This window comes from Papaver somniferum, unplaced genomic scaffold, assembly GCF_003573695.1.
Source record: "Papaver somniferum cultivar HN1 unplaced genomic scaffold, ASM357369v1 unplaced-scaffold_107, whole genome shotgun sequence".
In the NCBI taxonomy this organism is placed as follows: Eukaryota; Viridiplantae; Streptophyta; class Magnoliopsida; order Ranunculales; family Papaveraceae; genus Papaver; species Papaver somniferum.
The window spans coordinates 10,524,525-10,543,028 of record NW_020619603.1 but is presented as its reverse complement, the minus strand read 5'-3'; the positions used below and the strand labels follow the sequence as shown (position 1 = coordinate 10,543,028).

The 18,504-nt window shown below is 40.8% G+C and overlaps 1 protein-coding gene across 1 annotated transcript; it reads right to left on the bottom strand.

Moving 5' to 3' along the window:
• Positions 1–16,915: 16,915 nt before the first annotated feature.
• Positions 16,916–17,464, bottom strand: LOC113328045. Its single transcript, XM_026575138.1, has one exon. It carries the CDS (start codon positions 17,462–17,464, stop codon positions 16,916–16,918), a length of 549 nt encoding a protein of 182 aa, XP_026430923.1.
• Positions 17,465–18,504: the final 1,040 nt, after the last annotated feature.

Sequence of the window (18,504 nt, the reverse complement as noted above, 5' to 3'; positions counted from 1 at the left end):
TTCTCGCTGGTATTGGGGTATGGTTCGAAGCACATACTGTCCTTCTACAAAGTATCTAAGCTTAACTTTCTTTTTATATTCCCTTTCCAATCTTCCTTGGTAGTTTTCCATCCTCTGTAGTGTCGTCTCGCTTCTTTCTTCCAAGTCATCGAGCCTTTCTAGCATCATGCCCATTGTGAGGGTTTTTTCCCATGCTTCAGTTTTTGTGGTTGGCATGATGATTTCTGTTGGGATGACTGCTTCAGTTCCATAAGTGAGAAGGAACGGAGATTCCCCTGTGGAGAACCTCCGAGTTGCTCTGTATGCCCATAATACGTTGTGTAGCTGTTCACACCATCGACCCTTGTGTTCATCTAGCCACTTCTTAAGGATAAGCGCCATAGTCTTATTTGTGTCTTCGGATTGGACGTTGCTTTGAGGATAAATGGGGGTCGACTTATATTTTACTGATTTTGAAGGTATCAAATAACATATATATGTTCTTTCCATGTAGTTGTTTGCCGTTATCGGAGACAATTTCTGCAGGGATTCCGAACCTGCAGATGATGTTTTGGAAGATAAAAGTGAACACGTCTGAGTCGCCGATTCTTGCTAGGGAATTGGCCTTTACCCATTTGCTAAAGTAGTCCGTTGATACAATTAAGAATCGTCTTTTCCCTGACCCTTCGATCAGTGGTTTAATGACGTTTTTTCCCTATTTGGATAATGGCCATGGGCTGTGATGTAATTTTAAATTGATGTTGTAAAGTGGTAGTAAAAGTTCGTTCAAAGACTTGTAGAGATCGATTTTAGACTTAATAAAAGAAAATATATTCAAGGATTGTCACAAATATCGAGAAGTACTAAGACTCAGGATTCCACCAAACTCATAACATAAGGTTCAAACATTAATTCTTTTAACATTTATAGCTCAATAGATAAAGACATGGACTCTTATTTTTGCCAAGGCAGATTCTCAAAATATTAGTTGTAATTTCTAAGCATGGGACATCAAAACATCTAAGCAAGCATGACCCATCAAACGAGATGACAACTAATTAATCAAAATCAGAAATCAATTTTAATTAGTGCAAAAGTCATATAAGAATTAAATATAATTACCCACGTATGATTTTAGGCTTCCTCCGTCATCCCAGCGTTGGGGTTTAGCTCTTCATGGTGAAAACACGATCCAAAGATATAAGCATGGCTCAAAAGGTGTTTTATTGAAGAAAAATAGTATTACAACGAATCCGTAACAGATATAATTGTTACAGAGTCAACTGTTACAGAAATTGTTGCAAACTGAAGATAATTGTTATTAATAGACTGTTACAGGATTCTGAATTTAAGACCCTAAGAAACGACTGTCCTTTACAGCCTTATGTTCTTCAGCTTAGTCTTCTTCCTGGTGCTGTTGCAATATCTCCTACAACCTGATTCTTAGCTCTGCAGTGTACCCCCAACTCTCCATTCCCTTGTTCGACTTCCAGCAATCTATTTATACACCACAGGCCAATAAATCCAGAAAATCTCTTCTCCTTTCCTCCACGGCAAGTCATCGAAGTTATAGTTTCTTCACGCCTCTTCTGAGTATAATCCAACGTCCCTGGAATCTCTATAGTTGTAAAATCTTACCAGTATAGGATATGATCGAACGGAGTCTATTCTATCCCTTGTCCGTACTTTCCAAATATTCAACCAAGTTCCCGTAAACAATTCCTCTCCCTGTTTTATCTCCAAAGTGAGCATATTTTTGATTTAAACCAAACTCTTCAAGATATACTCGAATCGCAGGGAAGATATTCTTTCCCTTTTCTGTCACGTAACTTCTGTAACTAACTCCAAAATCCCGTAGCTTGCTTCTTCCCTGTAATAGCGATAAACTTCTTTTTTTACGAATCTTAACCTACTACCGTCCCTGTTTTGATGAACCAGGGTAGTACCATATCATTCTCATAAAGAAATATCACAATAATCTTGGTCGAGTCCAACTTCAGAAGTTCACGCAGAAACCAAACAAATTCCCGCCATTTTCCGTGCGTATGAAAGTTAGGGGTGGAGTGACAATAACCAAAGCAAGGGTGTCTTTAGCATTGGGGTGCCCTGGGGTTTAAATAGTAAGTGGGTGTCCCTTAGTAATTAAGGTGCCCCTTATCTAAAATGTGAGTCTGAATAGTAATTTTCTCCCACGAGCGCAAATACCACTTTTCGAGCCAATTTTCCCGCAAAATCTTATTTCTCCAACAACACCTACAAAGACATAAAAAGCCGTAATAAATACGAAATCGAGCACTAACAATATATACAATTGAGATCATATTAGACACATAAATGTGTCCATCAGGCTATCTACGAAATTTAGCTTTGTTGCAGGAGCATGGATCTTCTTAGCAAACCGCTGGCATTCTTCACATATTCTGGACATCCTTGCTGCATCTCGTATTATCTGTGGCCAGTAATACCCCTAAATTTTCGCTTTATCTTCCAGTGACCTCATCCCACTATGGTTTCCTTCGTCCCCATAGTGGATTTCTTTCAAGATATGATGTCCTTCCTGTCTTGATAATCAACGCAACAATGGTCCGAGGAAAGATTTCTTGTATAAAATTTCATCCCGAAGGTCGTACCTTCCTTCCTTCGATTGTATTTTCCTGGCTTGATTCAGGTATGTAGGCAACTTACCTTCTTTGAGGTAGAGGTGAATCTGAGTTCTCCAGTCTTCTTCCTTGGAAAAATCCTCATCTTCATTCTCCCTTGTCACGATGTCATCTTCAATGAAGTCTTCAGCGATATCCACCCCTACATCATCATCAACGATATCCTCCCCTACATCGTCTTCACGATTTGTAACGAAGGATTGTTGTGGAATGATCGAAGGACTGTTTTTCCGTCATCAATACCTCACGCTAGAAAGGAATGTTTTGACATTTTCATATATTTCCAAAAATTTACTGCAAAGTCTGAACTATCGCTTAGTAATTGCACGTGACCTGCAAACTTAGGGTCCCACTTTTTTAGAGAAAAGACAAATTAAGTATTATTGCATATGATGCAGGGAAGGTAATGGTTACGAGACGATTTGCTCGTACGAGCCAAGGTGAAAATGGTGGAGCCCAAACAGAAGGACTCGACGATATAGAGCAAGCAGAAGCTCTGGTCCTAGGCGAGGGACAACCCGATGACCGATATCGGGAAGGACTGATTGACAGTTCTAGTTCCGAAGGCGAAGGAAACCCCTTCGAGAAGAATAATGATATCCATCTTACTCAACCAGGAGGGTTGAACCACTTGCCAAGGCGAGTATCCAGCTCCGAGGCCAAGAAGAATAATCCTCCTGACCTCGCCAAAGCTAATATTGCTATAACAACCATCATGAAAGCTCAAGAGGCTCGGGATGAAAGAATGGTGAAACTCGAAAGGATAAACAAGAAGTTAGAGCGGAGGAACCGCAGGCTAAGACATAAGTCCAAGAAGAAGGTGCCACTCGCTACTATTGAGGAAATTCCGGAGGAAGAAAGCCCCCTTGAACATTTGCAAGATGATGAGCGAATTGATATCCCAGACACCTCTAACGAGGAGACATCAGATCGCTTCCCCAAAGGGAGGTATAATCGATCGCGAGGGAAGTCCCTCCGAAGGTTCATCAGACGTTGATCCTAAACATCGGAGAGATAAAGGACGAATCAACGAAGAAAAAACTAACTGTGAGTTCGAGAACCTCGCAGCTATCAACCCTAGACGAGGGGGGGAATCGAGGTCAACTCGTTCCAAGATTGTGCCATACGCTGAGCAGTCAGATGATGACTCGAGGTCGAACCCTCTTTCACACCCGAGAGAGCTGTGGGAAGAAGAAAGAGGGTCGAGATGAGGCGAAGCGACGACGAGCTCCAAGCACGAGTCAACCGGATCGAGGCAATGTGTAGAGAAAAAACAGGAAAAACCGGAGAACCATAAGCTAGCAGTAGTCTTGCGAGAAGCGGGACAATCACCCTTTTCTGAAAATCTACTGAGATTGTCATTTCCAAGAAAATGCTCTTTGCCAACATTTGCATCCCTATTCACTGGAAAAAGAGACGCAATTGAGCACTTAAGGACTTATCGCATGACACTCACCCAATGGGACCATTATATGTGGTGTTGTGCAAGTTTTTTCCTGCTAGCCTAAAAGATGAAGCCCTATTATGGTACAACAATCTGCCCCAAGGGATCAGTTCAGTCATTTGACCATCTATCCGAGCTATTTCTAGACATGTACATTCACAACAGTCGAATCCGACCTAAAGTTGACGCGTTGTTCCAATCTCGAGAGGGCCAAACGAGTCACTCCATTCCTTAGTCACACAATGGAGGAAGCTATGCGCCGAGATTTGGAAGGTCCCCGAAGACTATCCAATCTTGGGCTTTAAAAACAGGCTTAGAAAGACGGACCTACTCTTTGTCTGTATGCATGAGGGCATGCCAAAGAATTTGGGTAAACTAAGAGTAATCCAAGAAGACTATGTTGCCTTGTAGGAACTCCAAGACGGAACTTATGAAAATAATGGTGAAAGGAACCAACAGAGGAGCCAACATGGTAGAACCACAGAACCTTCCAGCCCAAGGAGCATGACGATTCAATGGTGGGCCAACCCAGTTCGATAAACATCGGACTGGAGGATGTAAAGGAAGAGATTAGACCCAGCAAAATAAGGGGAAGTTTATAGACCCTGTCTATACGAAGCTAAACACACCAATCTCAGAGATCCTCAAGAAGATCGACGGACACCACATAATTACCTACCCATGGAATGGAGGTCAGCAACCAGAACAAACTAAAAATCGGTCTGACATCTGTGAATTCTATCAATTCCACAACCACACGACGGATTCATGTAGAGACCTAAAGAAGGAATTGCAAGACATGGTCAATGAAGGAAATCTGCAGGAATATGTGGTGCAACCAACAACTCCACCAACAACTTGGGCACCAATACATCGTGTGGAGATCCCTCGCGCGGCGCAGTACTTGGGCTGCAACACCATCTCGCACTCGGCGATTACCTCCCCTGTGCGAGAAGGAAACATTTCTGGAAGAATACACAAACGATATTTTAAAGGCGATGAAATTTTTAGTGTATCCAGAGAACCTCCAATGGAGGAGTGGATGAAATTTCCTATCAGCTTTTCAGCCTCGGAAACACTGGAAGGAGGACTTAATCACAACGGTCCTCTTGTGGTCACGATGGCCATCACACTCCCCGAATGCGAGGGTGAGGAAGTACAAAACAAAGCGTTACCATGGGCAATGCCCAAAATTCTAATTGATGGTGGCAGCTCTGTGGAGATATTGTTTTACGAAACATTCAAACAAATGGGCCTTAAAGACGAGTGCCTCATACCATCTAAATACAACATATTTGGCTTTAACGGGTCATCTACTCTCCCAAGAGGGGAGATAACACTAGAGATCCGAGTGGGAAGAATCCTTACCCTAACCACATTCTGCGTGGTAGACGTGTTGTCACCCTACACAGCCATTATCGGACGATCTTCGATACATGGAATCAAAGGAGTTGCCTCCACTTATCATCAAAGGCTAAGATTCCCAACACCCGACGGAGTGGCAGAAATCATTGGAGACTCTGGAGAGGCAAAGTACTGCTACAAGAGGATGTGCATAACGACGAGAAAAAAATGAATTCCCCAAAGGCACAAGCAAGGAGATCTATAGGCATCAATAGCCCAGCCGAGACCCATGACTACATGGCAATTAGCGATGTACCAGCACACTTGCCTGGCACCCCAACCTCGTGCAACACTGTAGCCTCGGAGCCGGTAGCATGACTCTTATAGTTGCATCTTTTCTGACTACTACACCCAAGTGAAAATAAAGACTAAAAACTACTTAAACATACAAGAACAAAGATGAACAAGATTTAAATAGCATGAAAAGTAAAGATGAACACAAGCATATAACGTGGTTCAGCCATGAAGACCTACGTCCACGGAGAAGAAGATGTTTTCTTATTGATTATAAAGTCTTACCCTTGAAAGTGTTACAGATCTCTTCTAGATTTCTCACTTTCTCTCTATCTAGATCTCTCTCAGGAATTCTCTGTAGAAAGACCATCTAAAATGTTACATAAGTTGTCCATATCCTGGTACATGGACTGGTATTTATAGGCTAACTAAACTCGTGGTGGTGTGGTCGCCCAAACTTGGTGAGCCGTCTTTCCTCACTCTGGTTTCCTCGGACTGACATCCATACTGCTCCTTGCGATGGCTTGTTGGGTTATCCCTCCGAGTTGTCTCGCCGTCTTCTGGATCGTGCTGGCCTTTTGTGGAGAAGCTGGTGCCCTATCGCCTCTGGGTCGTAGTATGGATCGCCAAGTTTCTCATCACGATGCGGAACTACCCACATCTCTGTTCTTATCCTTAATTATATGCGGTCTTGCTTTTTAGACTTGACCGTATGAGAAAATCAGACCTTTATCTACACGCGTCATTCATGTGGCGTTGGTGCAGTTGCCTCGAATGAGACAAAACTACCTTTTGGAGGATGATTCGATGCTCCTACCTTATCCCCTCATCTGATGTTCATCCCTTAAGATGTTAACACGTGGCCATCGGGTATTTTACCCACACATTTTGCTCCTTTTCTTTGCAACTTTCCAAGGGAATGATGGGAAGAAAACTTGGTAACCGTCGCACCTTTTCCGCCATGTCTGCATCTTTAATGCGCTTTTACCCATTTGGACTTGAGGCGCCGGTTGGTGCTCCTTCGGTTTCTTATAAAATCTATTGGGAGGAGAGAATGTTGCCGTTAATATCTCTTTTCAGAGTTTAGAATTTTTTCATTCTTTCTCTTCTTTTTCTGTTGTTATTTCTCCTTAATTTCTTGTCTCCCATAAAGAGACTCACGGTGTCTGGAAGGAACTCTCCATATCGAACTTCAAGACGGTATGGTCCCTCCGATTTTATATCTCTTTTTGCTTTCTCCGATGGTTGCCATCAATTCTTCTGTAATCATACGATTCTGTTGGTATCAATGATTCTTATCATTGTTTTCTTTCCCTTTTTGGGCTTTAAAGTTATCTTTGTTATTTTTGACTGATAACTCCTGCTTTTTCTCCGGCTGTGAGGCTTTTCCGTCATTTTTACCGGCAGTTCTTGCCAGTATACGTTTGTTAGTGTCGGTTTTTATTTTTTTTGTTAGCCGTTTAAACTTATTTTCTTCTGGTTTTGTTTGTTTTCATCAGTCCCGGAAAACTCCGAAGAGAACTCCTAATTCTGAGCGTTTTGCCGGTCAGTCTGATGATGAGTTTCTTGAATCGGGGAGGGTTAGAAACCATCTTCAACGATTCGAGATTTCATATGCTACTAACGAGAAGCAACATGGCGTTCTCTCAAGGGATCTTCTGGCGGCGAACCCCTGTGGGCCCGATGAGATCATTGTCTCAGTGGGCCAACTTGACGCCGATCTTCGTCTTACCCTATACTTTCCGTTGAAAACTTTCCACTACGAGGTACTGCGCCTGCTTGATCCTCAGCGAGTCATCAATCAACCAAATGGTAACTTCTATAGGATCGCCCGAGAGTGTAATAGCCGAAGCCAAGGAAAAGTTACTCGGCACGAGTTGAACAGGTTTGATCCTAGCCAAAAGGGTTTATACACTCCTGAAACCTTTGTGGAGAACTACTGGTGTCATCAGTCCGACACCTATGATGGTTTTAGGGTTGGGATCTCTAGATCTCGGAAGAGCGCTCGAGATCTAACGTACTTGTCCGATTTGGATCCGAAGTTTTCTACTAACCGCACGCTTCGTAAGACCCACGACCCTAAGTGGCCTATTGCTCCTATATGAGTTAAGGTTCCTTATATTTATGGTTGGGATGATCTTGGTAACGTTCTTCCTTGCATTCCTGAGATGCCTGCTTATAGGCCCTGGGAGATCAAATGGAACGTCCCTCGTAGGCGGTTGTCTCATTCTGCTCGGGCTGGCGAGGATGCTAAGGTAAGAAATACTTGTCTTGTATTTTGACGTGTATATATATACCTTGTCCCTGTTTTTTGCCTTAGCGGCCGAGGTTTGTTATGTTGTTGGCAGAGGAGGAGGTTGACTGATGGTGCCGGGACATCAAATGCTAGTGCACTTGAGAATGCAATGGAAGTGGATATTGATGCCTTGTTTGGTGAGGATGAAGTGTTAGATGTTAATGATTCGTTCTTATATGACCTGAACCAAGCTCTGTTGGCTGATCCGATCGATCCTGACGCTGCTTTTGGATCGGAGATGAGTCTGCCCCAGGCGAGTGCTATTGTTGGTGGCGAGGGAGCAGGGGGTGGTCAAAGTTTGGGTCCGAGCAATTTTGTTACTCCGAGCGTACCAAGTAACTTTGCTAGTGGGTTTCCTTCTACCTCTGCGGGTCCGTCCAACATTCCTCATGTGCGTCTTTTCAGTGGAGGCTCCGAGTCCATGGATATGATATGCTCGGAGAAGTATTCTCTACTGAGCGAAGAGGAGCAGGATCGCATCCTGGATTCCTTGGATAGGGCTGCATAGCAGCAGCTTGTATTATCGGTATGTGATTAAAAGCTTTTGCTCCTTGGCGTACTTTTATTATTTTTTCGTTCTGTCCCAGTCTTGACTAGTAGTGTCGGGTGTTCTGTTTAGAGCAACAATCTTAGAATTGGCCTGCTCGCCAAAGCTCGTGTTACTGGAAAGAGGGCCAAAGCCGCTGAACATGAGGCTCAATTGCTTTGTACTGGACTGCAACTGGCTAGGGATGAAGCATCGGTGTTTCGCCAAGATAAGAAGGATTTGGAAGGTATTTATCTACCTCTTTTCTGCTTAGTATTGCATCTCAATGGTAGGGTTTAGACTTCTGAATGAGTCCCTATATTGGTAGTGATGGTTAAGAGATTGGAGGAGCAGTTAGAAGATGCTCGTCGTAAGCATGGTAGAGACCGTAGTGAGCTTGGACTTGATGTGAGTTCGCATCAGTGTAAGATTGACTCCTTAGAGAAAGAAAAGGTGTTGTTGCAAAAAGATGTTGATGTTCATCGGAATCGTATTGTGGAGCTACGCCATTTGCTGGACAAGGCCAACAAGATAGCCGTGAAGCATTCAGATGATATCAAGATACTTCAATCTCAGAAGGATTAGCTTATTAACTGGCAGTGCGATCATAGGCCTATCATATTACAGGCGGAGAAAGACAAGGAGACATTGAGACGTCTCAAGCAATATTATATCGCTTTGAAGAAGGAGCGTGATAGGAATATGTTATCTTGTCCTCAAGGCAAGGCGGATGTGACTCCTTACGAAGCGAGGCTTATTGCTATAGATACCGAGAAGTCCCGTTTAGAACATAACTTAGCCACCGTTTTGCATGAAATCGAAGGTTATTTGCATGTTAAGTTGTGCATTGTGTTATGCTAAATATGCTTTGTGGGCTAATCGTCTTTGCTTTTGTGTTGCATAGATTTGCAAACAAAAGGCTGAGGTGGAGAAGCAAATGGAGGAGGAGAGATCGGCTAGGCGTAACCTTGATCAGGAGCTTGATGAATTGGTGAATAGCCATGAAGAAGAATTGGCTGTCGTTCATGCTAAGAAAGTTGAGAGCCTGGCCAATCTTCATGCGAAGTACAAGGTTACGATAACAAAGGCATGCAAGGCTGATGTCCTCCGAGAACGTCAACGAGTTGCTGCTGCGAACATCGATGTCCCTCCGCCAGTTTCCGAGTCCGTGCCCGAGCCCGTACAGGATGATGCTATCTTCGAGGGCGAGGAAGAGGTTGAGCAAGAGGCTCCAGGCGATGGACAGGACTGAATTTGCTCCTTTCTTGCTCTTGGCTTCTTTCTTTTGGCTTCTTATGTTTGGACATAAATTGGTTGGTTTACTTGCTCCTTTTCGGAAACATTTTCGTCTTTTGTTGGAAAGTCCTCAGTTGTGGGAGGCATAACATTGTTGTTTTTGTGGTAAGTCCTCGTATGTGGGAGGCGCTTTAACTTTTTTGCTAATTGGTATTTAACATTGTTGTATGGCGACTGCCATCTTTTTGTTTTGTATGATGCTTTATAATGCTTAGGCTTATGAAATAGTTTTGATTGCACTCTGCTGGTCCAACTTTGGGTAACATATCTGATAGACGCATTTATGTGTCTAATATATCTCAATTATATATAGTGTTAGTGCTCGATTCTATACTTATTTGGTTATTTTATTTATTTGTAGGTGTTTTTAGAAGAATAAGGTTTTGCGGCGAAATTGGCTGAGAATGCGGCGTTTGGACCTCCGTTGATAGAGTACCGGAAGCGCCCCAGAAATACCCCGGAGGAACCCCAAAAAAAGTGCGGAAAATGTCCCAGAAAAATCACTATACAGACCCTCGATTTTGGATAAGGGGTAACCTAATTACTAAGGGGTGGCCTATTTCCAGGCAACTGCTAAAGGGAGAACAGCACAGGATAGGGGGACACCCACCTTCTTCACGATTTGAATCAAAAAGATTTGGCGGGAAAAGATACCTCACGTATGTAGACTTTGGACGTGAAGCTTTGGGTAGTTTTAAAGAGATTCAACACCGGAAATTGATTGGGCTGGACTTGATATGACTTAACAAGTTCATTAGAAGCAATTGGACCGATCAACTTGGGCTAGAATAGCCGGGAATTGGAATCAAAGTCAAATAAGGAAACACGGCTTCATGGGTTCAAAATCTGTTATTCAAGGAGATTAAAGGCAAGTAAACTCTTTCCAAAGATACATATATATCCAAGGAAGAGTTTGAGATAAGTGGGAAAGCTCAGAAACGCGTAAAACAAATTTGGGAAGCGATTATTGCCGTGACTGCCAAGAAAGGAAAAAGGGAATTTTGATGCGATTTGGGAAAGATTCAATGACCCTTTTGTGTATAAATAGGATGCTTAGGTCCCCTAGAAGAAGTACGGAGAGTTTGGGGTCGAGAGGAGATCTCAGGAGGCGAGAATCAGAGATTACAGGAGGCCCGTCTCTTCTGCTGCTACACGGAGATCCTGAAGAACACGAAGAACAGACTCCCACAGACAGTCGTTCTTCAACTGTGACACGGAAAAACGCCTGTCAGTCTTAAAACAACAGCAACAAACACACTTATTTTCTATCGTTCTTCTCTGGACGCTTTTTGTGCGTCTCAGATTCACTGTTTTTATTCTTTTCACTCTTTTAATAAACTTTTGGTCTATAAACATGTATTTTGAGCAAGTGATTAATATGAGGAGCTAAACCCCAACACTGGGATGACGTAGGAATCCTTATTTCACGCATGTGGTACTTCTAATAATTCTTTTATGACTATTTGCATTGATTTTTAATTGATTTATGATTTTTATTGAATGGGTGTGATTTCGTTTGATGGTGTATGCTTGGTATATGTATTTTTGATACATCATGCTTTTGATTTACAATCATTACTTTTCAAGAATCTACTTTTTGGCAAAGAATAAGAGTCCATATTTTTAATATTTGATCTATAATTGATTGGAATTATTATTTGAATCACATGAATGGAATTTGGTGGAATCCTGAGTCTCAGTCTCTCTCGACATTGTGACAAACCTTTTGTATATATATTTTCTATTTTTATTTTAAGTTTAGAACCCAATCTTATCAAGTCTGATTTGAACGAACTTTACTACCACTTAAAAACTACATCAATTTTTGGCGCCGCTGCCGGGGATCGAACCCGGGTCACCCGCGTGACGAGCGGGAATACTTACCACTATACTACATATCCGAGGAGTGATCAATTCCTTAATTGGTTATGCTATCTCTTACACTGTTTGGACCGAGGTTATAGCAACTTTCGTTTAGCCTTCGTTTGTTTTTGCTTAGAGCTCGCTGTTGAGCTTTTGCTCTTTTGAGTTAGCTGTTGGAGCGTGTTTTCAAGAATGAGTATGTCCTGTTGAAACAGGGTATCGTCCAATATCATGATCGTGACGATGTTACCTTGGGTCTAGTCCGTCGAAGGTAACGGAGGATTGTATCCCCCATATTCTTTTGTAGAATGGGGTGTGGCCAGCACCATGCCATAATGATTTCATTTATTTGATGTGAATGTTCACTAGTGGAAAACAGCAATTCGGCGACCGCCAGGACACGTCATATATACGAGTTAAATGACCTGTTCTAGGGATCTCTGAATGGGTCGTTTATAAAGCGTTTTTAATTGCACGACCCTTATTGCATGGGTTTCTGAACAGAGACCGTTTCTTACAGTAACTAGATGTTGACCCGCAATACTGGTCGTAGATTTGAATTATAATATAAAAAAAATACAGATTCAGATCAGCTGAAATGTCTGAATGGCTGAATCTGAATTAATCTTACTGGCATTTTAGTCAAACAGTCAAGTTAAGTCAAACAGTCAAGTCAAGTTAAGTCAAAAGATAGTCAAGTCAAATCAAACTGAAATTCAAATGCAACCTCAAATTTAATTGAAATTCAAATGCAACTCAAATTTAACTAATATTCAAGTGCAACTTCAAAGTTAACTGAAATTTATAATCAAACGGAGAATTTTAACATTCATTTATTTTATCCATTGGGTGTAAAACTACACAAAAAAGATGAACTACTGAGTTCAGAGAATACATGTCCAAGATAACTAAGTTCTGACAACAACATGATAAACTAATAGACAACTGATGAAAAAACAAAATGATAATTCAGCTCCTCCTATGACAATGAACTTAATTAGCCAATCCTTCACAAATGATATCAAGCAGAGCATCCATGTGTTGTGTCCTTGGTTCACATGCGACTTCCTGTAAATCAAATCAACAGTACAATGACTTCGTTCAGTTCATAATACACGGTAGAACAAAATAAGTTACTAGATATAGGTCATGTACAATAGTGTGAGGTAATTTGACAGACATTCTAGCAATGGGTAGTAGCTGAAAGCACATGTGTGAGGTATTTTGACATATAGGTCATGTAGATAACAATTGGCTCATTAATTGCAGGGATCAAACCATAATCATTTTCATTCTACCAGACTAATCAAGACCACAACTATAATTCACATCACTTGAACAACTTATACAATCCAAGCAAAACTCATTGTAATATACAATCATAAACTCAGCTTACTTTCCAATCCACCCATAGATGCTATCTCAATTTCCCTGAACTACTACCACCAGATTCAACAACCTCATCATTAACAGTACTAAAAACTTATTTCCTGCATCATTTCCATACATACAAATTCTCTGTGACTCAACCATAACTTTAAACTACAAACATAACCATAACCTAATCTAGGTCACGTGTGAGGTAAGATTCAGCATGCTATTTAACCCAAATAAGTACCTAGTTGTCAAGGTTCTGACTATACAATGCCTTTAAGATTCACGTACATGTATCCCCATTTCTCGTTCCCTTGGAAAGATAACCAATTGTAGAAAATGAAATTAAAACGAAAGTAAAAGATCTAACATAACAAATATGGAATCTACTAGAAGAGACATGTAAGAAGAAATATAATGAAACCTTACCTGAGCTTATCCACTCCAATACTCATCATCTCCAACAGTTGTCAAAATTGACGGAGCTTCATTCTCATTTGTAGTAAAGCCCCTATCATCAGTTCCAAGCACCTACGAAGAAGTAAACAAAAAAATTTATCTATCTAGTAATTGACAAGTTTTTTTTTTTCAAACTGCAATATGAATCCGTGAGTTCAGAACAATACGCAAGTCCTAGTTAGCTAATAAGAAAACAATTTCCCTAGTGTCACTATTTAGAGCAGCTTTAGATGAACTCATGTTACACCGTACACTTTCTCTAGATGCAGAGCCAGGCAAAAGATACTTAGTCAAAGCATACAGATAGGGTCGTAGAGTAAACATGTGAATAATCAGGTGCACTCACCAAGTAAATGCAAGTTTCTTGCCTAGACTAAATATACAAAAATAAGTAAAATAATACCCTTCTTTCAGAGTCAAAATAGCCGTGTGAGCAGCATCTTCAAGCTCCATATCATCAGTATACCTACAATGAGAGGAAAACTTAAACAACTTAGCAAGGCTTGGATCCACGTGATGCTTGTAAAAAAAATTCGCAATTAACCATAAGACCATAAAAATACATTATGCTAGTAAAAATACTGTAATCCATTAGAGCAATTGCTCTATGCGATTTCAAACTTCAAATCTAAATTGACTTAAAACTCCAATAGTTAACGAAGTTGAGTAGGTTTCTGAATAATTTCTTACGCAGATTGAGTAAACTCTTACATGACAGCAGCAGTTTCTCAGACAATTTGTGTAACAGTTCTTGGTTCCTACACAACCAGAATACAATGAAGTTAAAATATTTGCATAAGTACTGTAACTAAAACAGGGTAAGTAGAAATTAGTGTTTGAAGGAAAGAGAAAAACACAAAATGCTATAAGATGCATTTTCTTGTCAAAAGACGGTTCTAACAACACAAAAGTAATGACAAGAAAACCACACATCAACAATGTATCAGTACTTGTATAATCTGTAATACTTTTGTGCCTGCTTCCTACTTTTATGAACCAAAACTCTAGAATCGTGACCCATCCCTGAAACCAAAACCGAATGTACTTAGGCAAGAAAGAGCATTTGATTACAACATATTGAAGATAGTAAAGCTACATACAAACATTCTCTGTTGAAAGTATACTTGTGCTCTGTTATAAGCATACATGAGACTCCCAAAAGACTAGCTATGGCAACTCCTGCAGTACCCTGTAAAAATATATTACAAAGTCAGATCAAAGATGAATTAAGGATCAAAGATACCAAAGCTAACACGAGGACACCCCCAATCCGACCTCTCCTCATATCATATACTTGTCTACAAGAAAATTACTTTGAAAGATTAACAAAGTAACACAGAAACCTAGTCAACTTGGATTAAAAATCATCATTCTAAGTCATATTGGAACTAAGAATAACATCATACATAATCAAATACTAATATACGTACAACCACTGAAGTATTCATTTTATAACTATCATGTTGTTAGAACATAAATCCCGTTACATTTGACATCAACCAAAAAAAAATTTCTTCGAAGAAAACAGAACGTGCTTGTACATTAACATCACCAAACCAAAAATCCTTTCACATGAATTGAGACAAAATCAATTAAAATTAAACATATTACTTCATTACCTAGACCCTATTATATGATCAGTAGACTAAATCTAAACAAGCAAACCCCAACTTCAGTATCATAAAAACAACTAACACCACCCAAATACCAAAATCAGATAAAACTTTTACCTGATGAAGATGTTCCTATAAGTTAGATGTATGACTGAAATCAAACAACAAATACCTGAAATCAAACAAATACAAATAATGGTTAAAACCCAATGAAGACAGCCAACCAAAAAGAAAATCAAGTTGAAAGAAAAGAAAAAAAAAATTAAAACTCAAATGTTGTACCTGATGAAATTTGTAAAATCAAACCCTAATAACCGCACCAAATTGAGAAATCAACCTGAAATCAACAAATAATCAAAAAAAGATTAAAACCCAATGAAGAGAATCAACCAAATCAACAAAAAGAAAATAAAAAAAAAATTATAACTTAAATTTTGTACCTGTGAAGTTTGCAAAATGAATCCCTAATAACCGCACCAAATTGAGAAATCAACCTGAAATCAACTAATAATTGAAAAACGATTAAAACCCAGTGAATAGAATCAACCAAATCAACAAATAAAGTTATAAGAAAATAAAATAAACAGAACTTGAATTGAAACCTAACTGTACCTGATGTTGTTTGAAAAATCAAACCCTAACTTCACAAGATTCATTGATGTGGAAGGTTTATCGAGTATCTACTATATTTTCAGATGTACAAATTCATGGTGGACTCTGGTTCATGGTGGTGTTCATAGAGAAGGCGTTTTCTGCTGCGATTATAGGGTTTGGCTGAAGTGAACGAAGTGAAGAGAGAGAAAGATAACGAGATATATATAGGCTCAGAAACTACCAGATTTAAATCGCTGGCTGAGGGTCGTCGAACCGGTAGTTCCATTATGGCAAAATAGTAAATAAAATTTCTAATTCAGAGACAGCTTATTAAGTTCTCGGATTTTTTCCGTGTTTTTACCAAACCAGAGACGGCTATCTTTGGTCAACGATCTAACTACAGTCAATGAGGGTCTCTGATGTGGGTTGCTAAATACCCATTTTCCACTAGTGGTTAGAAATGCAAATGTGATATGACTAGTCTTAAATGTATGTAAAATAGATAGGAAAAAATAAGAAAATAAATATTATGACCTAGAATATAAATTTGAACATAAATTCAAAATGTAGACAAGTAATAGTCAAAAAGAGTAGTTTTATTAATTTCAAAAGAGGGTGTAAACCATTAGTACATTTCGAGGGAGGTCTCATAACCTTCTTATAAATAGGGGCTCATAGACCTTGCCTCAAATATGAACTTGCTGAACATCAACCTTCATGGGTCGTGTGATGTCAGGAGTCTGCTAATGCTTCTCATTAGTTTGTAGTGTCAGTTGGGATTTTATCTGTAGCCCAACTTGTGAAGGAAACATTTCCGTCAATGGGCTGTTTTCCCCTTGTCTGATTGGGCTTAGGAGCCGTTGTCACCTTTTTGATGAGTGGCCAGGGGTTTAGTGCAGAGTCATCTGGGATGGGTGTCTTTGTTCGTTCAGGGTACGTCTGCATGCTAGCCTTGCTAATGCGGTGGTTGTAACCTGAGCAACAATCTATGAAAGATAGTAAGGCACTTTTAGGCGCAATACTCATGTCAGCAAACTTCTGTGAGATGCTGTAGAAGGAATTCTTCAAGATGTTTTGGGTGCCGGTGTAGGCTGCTTTGTTCTTGGGACTACCCTCGATCTCAGTGTGAGTATGAGGTCTGACTTCTCCCTCCTTGGGAAGGTCCTGTGATTTCTATAAGAGTCGTGCAACCGGCTCCGAAGCTGCGGTGTTGCACGAGGCTGGGGTGCCAGGCGAGTGTGCTGGTACATCGCTTATTGCTATGTGGTCATGGGTCTCGATTGGGCTATTGATGCTTCTAGCTCTCCTTGCTTGTGCCTTTGGGGAATTCATTTTGTTCACGCCGTTTTGCACATCCATCTTGTAGCAGTACTTTGCCTCGCCAGAGTCTCCAATGATTTCTGCCACTCCGTCAGGTGTTGGGAATCTTATCCTTTGATGATAAGTGGAGGCCACTCCTTTGATTCCATGTATCGAAGATCGTCCGATAATGGCTGTGTAGGGTGACAGCACGTCTACCACGCAGAATGTGGTTAGGGTAAGGATTCTTCCCACTCGGATCTCCAGTGTTATCTCCCCTCTTGGGCGAGTAGATGACCCGTTAAAGCCAAATATGTTGTATGTAGATGGTATGAGGAACTCGTCTTTAAGGTCCATTTGTTTGAATGTTTCGTAAAACAATATCTCCACAGAGCTGCCACCATCAATTAGAATTTTGGGCATTTCCCATGGTAGCGCTTTTTTTTTACTTCCTCACCCTCGCATTCGGGGTGTGCGATGGCCATCGTGACCAAAAGAGGATCGTTGTGATTAAGTCCTCCTTCCAGTGTTTCCGAGGCTGAAAAGCTGATAGGCAATTTGATCCACTCCTCCATTGCAGGTTCTCTGGCTACACTGAAGACTTCATCGCCTTTAAAATCTCGTTTGTGTATTCTTCCAGTTATGTTTCCTTCTCGCACGGGGGAGGTAATCGCCAAGTGCGAGATGGTGTTGCAGCCCAAGTATTGCGCCTAGCGAGGGATCTCCACGCGATGTTTGGGTTCCCCAGTTGTTGGTGGAGCTGTTGGTTGCACCACATATTCTTGCAGCTTGCTTTCATTAACCATGTCTTGCAATACCTTCTTTATGTCTCTACACGAATCCGTCGTGTGGCTGTGGAATTGATGGAATTCACAGAAGTCAGACCGATTTTTAGTTCGTTTTGGTTGCTGTCCTCTATTCCATGGGTAGGTAATTGTGTGATGTTCGTCGATCTTCTTGAGGATCTCTGAGATTGGTGTGTTTAGCTTCGTATAGACAGGATATATAAACTTCCCCTTCTTTTGTTGGGTCTGATCTCTTCCTTTCCATCCTCCAGTCCGATGTTTATCGAACTGGGTTGGCCCACCATTGGATCGCCCTGCTCCTTGGGATGGAAGGTTCTGTGGTTCTAACACGTTGTCTCATCTGTTGGTTCCTTTCACCATTTTGTGATAAGTTCCATCATGGAGTTCCTGCAAGGCAACATAGTCTTCTTGGATTACTCTTAGTTTACCCAGATTATTTGGCATGCCCTCATGCATACGGACAAAGAGTGGGTCCATATTTCTAAGAATTTTTTTAAATCCCAAGATTGCATATTCTTCGGGGACCTTTCTAATGTCGGCTCATATCTTCCTCCATCGTGTGACTAAGGAATGAAGTGACTCGTTCGGCCCTCTCGAGATCTGGAATAACGCGTCAACATCAGGTCGGATTCGACTGTTGTGAATGTACATCTCTAA